This window comes from Oncorhynchus gorbuscha, linkage group LG13, assembly GCF_021184085.1.
Source record: "Oncorhynchus gorbuscha isolate QuinsamMale2020 ecotype Even-year linkage group LG13, OgorEven_v1.0, whole genome shotgun sequence".
Taxonomy (NCBI): Eukaryota; Metazoa; Chordata; class Actinopteri; order Salmoniformes; family Salmonidae; genus Oncorhynchus; species Oncorhynchus gorbuscha.
Window position 1 is genome coordinate 37546837 of NC_060185.1, and position 7500 is coordinate 37554336.

Here is a 7500-nt window from a genome sequence, read left to right on the forward strand (position 1 = left end):
ACATCAGTGGACAGGTAACATCAGTGGACAGGTAACATCAGTGGACAGATAACATCAGTGGACAGGTAACATCAGTGGACAGGTAATATCAGTGGACAGGTAACATCAGTGAACAGGTAACATCAGTGAACATCAGTGGACAGGTAACATCAGTGGACAGGTAACATCAGTGGACAGGTAACATCAGTGAACATCAGTGGACAGGTAACATCAGTGAACAGGTAACATCAGTGGACAGGTAACATCAGTGAACAGGTAACATCAGTGGACAGGTAACATCAGTGGACAGATAACATCAGTGGACAGGTAACATCAGTGGACAGGTAACATCAGTGAACAGGTAACATCAGTGGACAGGTAACATCAGTGGACAGGTAACATCAGTGGACAGGTAACATTAGTGGACAGGTAACATTAGTGGACAGGTAACATTAGTGGACAGGTAACCTTAGTGGACAGGTAACATCAGTGGACAGGTAACATCAGTGGACAGGTAACCATTGACAACAGTCACAGCCAAGGCAAGCTTTGGCGAATACTTATTAGAAGGCTTTTAGTGTTGATGAACACACAGCTCCCTTTCAAACAGCTGGCAGATATGAACTCTAACGGTTGCTTACCTGTTTGTAGGCAGGTTTGACTCCTGGCATGAGGACTCTGTAGCGGTCCACAAACTCAACAAAGGTGTATCTGATTGGATAACCAGCTCTGCGGATACGAATGGTCTCCATCATGCCTGAATACCTCAGCTGACGAACACACAGCTCCCTGTCAAACAGCTGGGAGAGATGACAGACAGATATACACACAACAATTAAATTTTTACACACACACACACACACACACACACACACACACACACACACACACACACACACACACACACACACACACACACACACACACACACACACACACACACACACACACACACACACACACACACACACACACACACACACACACGCACACATACTCACCATGGGTTTCTTGTACTCATTGGGTTTAATGCAGCGTACGAAGAAGGGCTGACACACACTCAGAGTCCTCATCAGCAGTTCCAGAGAACGCTTGAACTGACTGCTCAGAGTGGGAGAGCGCTTCCTGGTCTCCGCCCCCTACAACCACACACAGACACACACAAGCATGTACCACACACACACACACACACACACACACACACACACACACACACACACACACACACACACACACACACACACACACACACACACACACACACACACACACACACACACACACACACACACACACACACACACACACACCAACATGGGTTAGTAACAATGGATTCTAATCCCTTTTCCTCTCTCTCTTACTCTCCTTTTTCCATTCTCTCTTCCACTCTGTTAAGTTCCCTTTTATTCCCTCCACAGGAAACCAGACTAAATGTAGCTCATATTGTGACAGATATATTTTGACAATGGTTAAAATGTCCTACACGTCTCATTGTAAAAACAACTATGTAAAGGTTAGAACTGTAGTAATGCCAACAACAGTTATATCAAAGCAATTGTTCTTTAAAACTCAAGGTCTAAATATACTGAGTGTACAAACATTAAGGACACCTTCCTAATATTGAGTTGCACCCCCCTTTTCCCCTCAAAACAACTTGAATTAAACGGGAAAGCAACATCTTTACAGAGGTGAGAGAGAACCAGCAGGTAGACAGGAAGGGATGTCACCTCTCGCTCCACAGAACGAGAGACGATATGTCTGCTATACACAGCCAGCGGATGGAGGGAGGGAGGAGGGGATGGATATTATCTATCCTGTTTTCTTCTTTTAACTTCAGAGGAGTATCAGGTTGGCCCATATTATCACCCAGAAGGTAGCCAACCAGACACTAAGGCAGACATACATACCTGTGCATGCACACACGTGTGATACGTAGACACACAGATACAAACAAACCCATGTGTGATACACAGATACAAACACACACGCAGACAGACACACACGCAGACAGACACACAGACAGACAGACGGACGGAGACAGACAGACAGACAGACAGACAGACAGACAGACAGACAGACAGACAGACAGACAGACAGACAGACAGACAGACAGACAGACAGACAGACAGACAGACAGACAGACAGACAGACAGACAGACAGACAGACAGACAGACAGACAGACAGACAGACAGACAGACAGACAGACAGACAGACAGACAGACAGACAGACAGACAGACAGACGAGAGACAGTGTAATGTTAGCATCTTGCCACACATTAGTGAAGCTACAGAGGGAGGAGAAGTGTGCAAGCAGCATGACATTCAGAGAAAACAACCCTTGAGACAACTACATGCCAAATGGCACCATATTCCCTATTTAGTACATTACTTCTAATAGGGTGCCATTTGGGACACAGATCATAAGATAACCAGAACAGACAGCCGTCTGTCTGGAACGCTTCATGATGACCCCTCAGAGAAACTAGCCAACAGGTAGTGAGTGATCTGTGATGTCATCAAGGTGTAGCGAGGAGGGGTAGGTCGAGTGACTGTGTGTTTGCTAGGGCGAAGGGTTGCTTGGGTGACGGAGGTTGCATTACCATGGCAACATCGGCCTGGAAGATCTGCTTGATGAACTTGTTCCTGGAGGAGTGAACCAGCTGAATGATGTCACCGTGCAGGGTGTCTCTGTTCTTCTCCAAGAAACCTATTATTGATAAGCCTATTGGTTATTAATGGTTATTGATAAGGCTATTGGTTATTGATAAGCCTATTGGTTATTCATGTTTATTGATATGCCTTTTGTGTCCTATCCTATGCTCTATTAGTCCTGTGAAGAACCCTTTACAGTGACTTTTCCATTGAGGGTGGTCATCACAAAACCCTGATGAAGGCTATGGGCGAAAACATGTTGCTTTTAACATTAAATAAGCATTTTATCAACTTCCACTGTCCTCCAAGAGTTGCTGAATTTGGTCATCATGTTGCATGTAATAATCAGTCAGTCAGTACGTGATAATCATGTTGTCATAATGTTGTCACTTACCTCGTGTCTCATAGTAGACCACCCCAGCAAAGTGCTGGATGCCAAACTGAGTCTCATAAGTGTTCTTAGGAGGGATGTAGTTGGTGTTCAATTTATGTTGAGAGTTCAACTTATTCAACATAGTAGTGTCTGTACCCTGAAACAGAGAGAGAGGTGGGAGAAAGAGAGAAAGAGAGAGAGAGAGAGAGAGAGAGAGAGAGAGAGAGAGAGAGAGAGAGAGAGAGAGAGAGAGAGAGAGAGAGAGAGAGGGAGAGAGAGAGAGAGAGGTGAGACAGAGAGAGAGAGAAAGAGAAAGAGAGAAAGAGAGAGAGAGAAAGTGAGAGAGCGAAAGAGAGAGAGAGCGAAAGAGAGAGAGAGAGAGAGAGAGAGAGAGAGAGAGAGAGAGAGAGAGAGAGAGAGAGAGAGAGAGAGAGAGAGAGGGAGGGAGAGAGAGAGAGAGGTGAGACAGAGAGAGAGAGAGAAAGAGAAAGAGAGAAAGAGAGAGAGAGAAAGTGAGAGAGAGAGAGAGCGAAAGAGAGAGAGAAGGTGAGAGAGTAGGTGAGAGGGATAGAGCAGGTTTACACAAATATCTGATTACACATTCATTCTCTGTGGATACAGTACATTATACTGTATCCATCTATAATTGTTACCTCTCTTCTTTCTCGCTCCTCTTCCTTCTACGTTAGGAAACTACAGATGTAGGATCTTAATTTTAGCCAGTTTGCTACAGCAGGAAAAGAATCCTGCAGCTACAGGAAATGTGAAATATTATGTGGATTATAATTTTATGGGTTGATACATTGTACATATGGGAAAATCAAGTCTGAAATTTCTAAGTGGAAATTACAAACTTCAGAAGCCTTTTAAAAACTCAAATACACTACACATTTGACATTTCCTGCAACAGGGTGGTCAAATTAAGATCATACATATGTATATGTACTATATCTACTTATAATGTAGTTATATTGGGGAACTTGCTCTCCTCGTCTATGAGGCTGATGATGTTCATGGGTTTGATTGGATCATGTCTCTCATCCCTCTCATCCCCCCTCCCCTATCCTCCTCTCCTCTCCCCTCTCCTCTACCTTGGGGTTATAATGTCATCATTACCCTGGGGAACTTGCTCTCCTCGTCTATGAGGCTGATGATGTTCATGGGTTTGATTGGATCATGTCTCTCATCCCTCTCATCCCCCCTCCCCTATCCTCCTCTCCTCTCCCCTCTCCTCTACCTTGGGGTTATAATGTCATCATTACCCTGGGGAACTTGCTCTCCTCGTCTATGAGGCTGATGATGTTCATGGGTTTGATTGGATCATGTCTCTCATCCCTCTCATCCCCCCTATCCTCCTCCTCTCCCCTCTCCTCTACCTTGGGGTTATAATGTCATCATTACCCTGGGGAACTTGCTCTCCTCGTCTATGAGGCTGATGATGTTCATGGGTTTGATAGCGATCATGTCTCTCTCATCCCTCTCACTTGCTCTCCTCCCCCTCATGTCTCCATCCCTCTCACCCCCCTCCTCTCTCCTCTCCCCTCCTCTACCTTGGGGTTATAATGTCATCATTACCCTGGGGAACTTGCTCTCCTCGTCAATGAGGCTGATGATGTTCATGGGTTTGATAGCGATCATGTCTCTCATCCCTCTCACCCCCCCCCCCTATCCTCCTCTCCTCTCCCCTCTCCTCTACCTTGGGGTTATAATGTCATCATTACCCTGGGGAACTTGCTCTCCTCGTCTATGAGGCTGATGATGTTCATGGGTTTGATAGCGATCATGTCCAGGGCGTCCTGGTTGTCTGTGAACTCGATGTGTTGCCAGTTAATGTGCTCCAGGTTGTACTCCTCCTGCTCCAGTTTGAACACATGCCTCACAAAGAACTGCTGCAGGTTCTCGTTGGCAAAGTTAATGCACAGCTGCTCAAAACTGTTAATGGGGAGACACACATACACACACATGAACGCAGGGCAGGTGTGTGTGTGTAACTATTCTTGTGAGGACCAGAAGTCCCCACAAGAACAGTAAACAAACACAATTTTGACCAACTGGGGACCTTTTGTTGGTCCCCACAGGGTCAAATGCTATTTCTAGGGAGTTTAGGGTTAAGGTTAGAATTAGTGTTAGGGTTAGGAGCTAGGGTTAGTTTTAGGGTTAGGAGCTAGATTTAGGTTTAGGGAAAAGGTTCGGTTTTTGGGTTAAGGTTAGGGTTAGAGTTAGGGTTAAGGTTAGGGCTAGGGTAAGAGTACAGGTTAGGGTTAGGTTTAGGGTTAGGAAAATAGGATTTTGAAAGGGACTGAATTGTGTGTCCCCACAAGGTTAGCTGTAGACAGGTGTGTGAGTGTGAGTTTGAGTGTGTGTATGTGTGTGTGTGTGTGTGCGTCTGTTGGTTGTGAAGTTTTTGAAGCCAAAGATTTCTAGGCTGTGCGTGTCTGTGTGTGTGTGTGTGTGTGTGAGTGTGAGTGTGAGTGTGTGAATGTGTATGTGTGTGTGTGTGTGTGTGTGTGTGTGTGTGTGTGTGTGTGTGTGTGTGTGTGTGTGTGTGTGTGTGTGTGTGTGTGTGTGTGTGTGTGTGTGTGTGTGTGTGTGTGTGTGTGTGTGTGTGTGTGTGTGTGTGTGTGTGTGTGTGTGTGTGTGTGTGTGTACCTGTTGATGGTGAAGTTTTCGAAGCCAAAGATGTCTAGTAGTCCTATGGAGCGTCTGAGGGCTTTGGGCTCGTGGGATGGAGGCTTGTAGATCGCTGCATTGATCTTCTCTACGATCCACACAAACTGACGACCGTAGATCCCCTTCACACACACGCACAATATACATATGCCAGAGAGCATGTTAATATGTGTGTGTGTGTGTGTGTGTGTGTGTGTGTGTGTGTGTGTGTGTGTGTGTGTGTGTGTGTGTGTGTGTGTGTGTGTGTGTGTGTGTGTGTGTGTGTGTGTGTGTGTGTGTGTGTGTGTGTGTGTGTGTGTGTGTGTGTGTGTTACCTTGACGAAGGCGTCCCGTACGTCCAGTGCCTGCTCTATACTGAGGGGAGTGGAGACTGTTTCTCCTCTAGTGATCAGAGTCCTACTGGTCAGACAGTTCATCAGGTCTTTACAGTCCACCTACACACACACATGACCACAGACGATGCACACAGGCAGCCCCCCCCCCCCCCCCCCCACACACACACACACATCAACATTAAGTCAGAAAACACACTTCTTTCACACAATCAACCAATGGTGTCAACAGTCCAGGTTTGTGTTTCACCAGTGTGCCACTAGGAGGTGCTTCCTGTCATGTTATTCAGTAAACACTGTTAGCTCTCTCTCTCCTTCTCCTCTCTCCCTCCTCCTCTTTCCCTCTTTCCCCCCTCCCTCCTCCTCCTCTCTCCCTCCCTCCCTCCTCCTACTCTCTCCCTCTTTCCCTCCCTCCCTCCTCCTCCTCTCTCCCTCTTTCCCTCCCTCCCTCCTCCTCCTCTCTCCCTCTTTCCCTCCCTCCCTCCCTCCTCCTCCTCTCTCCCTCTTCCCTCCCTCCCTCCTCCTCCTCTCTCCCTCTTTCCCTCCCTCCCTCCATCTTTCCCTCCACCTCCTTGTCTCCATCCCCCAGTGATCTAGCACTCACCTGTAGCTCTCTGGCAGCTATGATAGTTCAGGTTACAGGTCACTGCTGTATAACCCCTCAGTGGATAGAGTAGGTGTGTGTATGTACGGTAGGTTTATGGGTACAGTGTGTGTGAGCGTGTGTTACCTCCAGCAGTGTAGCAGCAGAAGTCAGGTCTACGCTGCGGACCACCTCACAGGCATCCAGGTTGTCATAGGTACGAGCTAGAGGTCAGGGGTTCGAGATAGGTGACAGTGAAGTCAGCATGATGTCATTACAATATATATGAGTGTGTGTGTATATGTGTGTGAGTGTGTATATTTGTATGTGTGTACATATTACCTTCATAACGCAGGTTCCCCATGTGTAGTATAGAGGCCAATAGTTTGGAGATCATCCAATTCTCAGTGTCAGAGAACATCAACACCTTCATTGCTGATTGGATGTTTGAATACTCCTTCATATCATCACGACCATCACATACAGTACACTTCCCCTGGAGGAGAGGAGAGGAGAGGAGAGGAGAGGAGAGGAGAGGAGAGGAGAGGGGAGGGGAGGGGAGGGGAGGGGAGGGGAGGGGAGGGGAGGGGAGGAATGGAATGGAGAGGAGAGGAGAGGAGAGGGAGAGGAGAGGAGAGGAGAGGAGAGGAGAGGGAGGAGAGGAGGGGAGGGGAGGGAGGAGGAGGAGAGGAGGAGGAGAGAGAGAGAGGAGAGGAGAGGAGAGGAGAGGAATGGAATGGAATGGAATGGAATGGAGAGGAGAGGAGAGGAGAGGAGAGGTGAGGAGGGGAGGGGAGGTGAGGAGGGGAGGGGAGGGGGAGGGGAGGGGAGGGGAGGGGAGGGGAGGGGAGGGGAGGGGGGAGAGGGGAGGGGAGGGGAGGAGAGGAGAGGAGAGGGGAGGGGAGGGGAG

General features: G+C 47.6%; 1 protein-coding gene across 2 annotated transcripts in view; it reads right to left on the minus strand.

The window, feature by feature from the left end:
* LOC123992826 (unconventional myosin-VIIa-like) overlaps positions 1-7500 on the minus strand; it is a 68156-nt gene that overhangs the window by 26885 nt on the left and 33771 nt on the right. For both annotated transcript variants that reach the window (XM_046294378.1, XM_046294377.1), the window contains 9 exons: positions 6933-7086; positions 6738-6814; positions 5990-6109; positions 5655-5797; positions 4727-4937; positions 3027-3162; positions 2581-2687; positions 981-1118; positions 621-779 (listed from right to left, as the gene is read on the minus strand). In XM_046294378.1, coding sequence (XP_046150334.1) covers positions 621-779; positions 981-1118; positions 2581-2687; positions 3027-3162; positions 4727-4937; positions 5655-5797; positions 5990-6109; positions 6738-6814; positions 6933-7086 — 1245 coding nt within the window. The remainder of the gene's footprint in view (positions 1-620; positions 780-980; positions 1119-2580; positions 2688-3026; positions 3163-4726; positions 4938-5654; positions 5798-5989; positions 6110-6737; positions 6815-6932; positions 7087-7500) is intronic.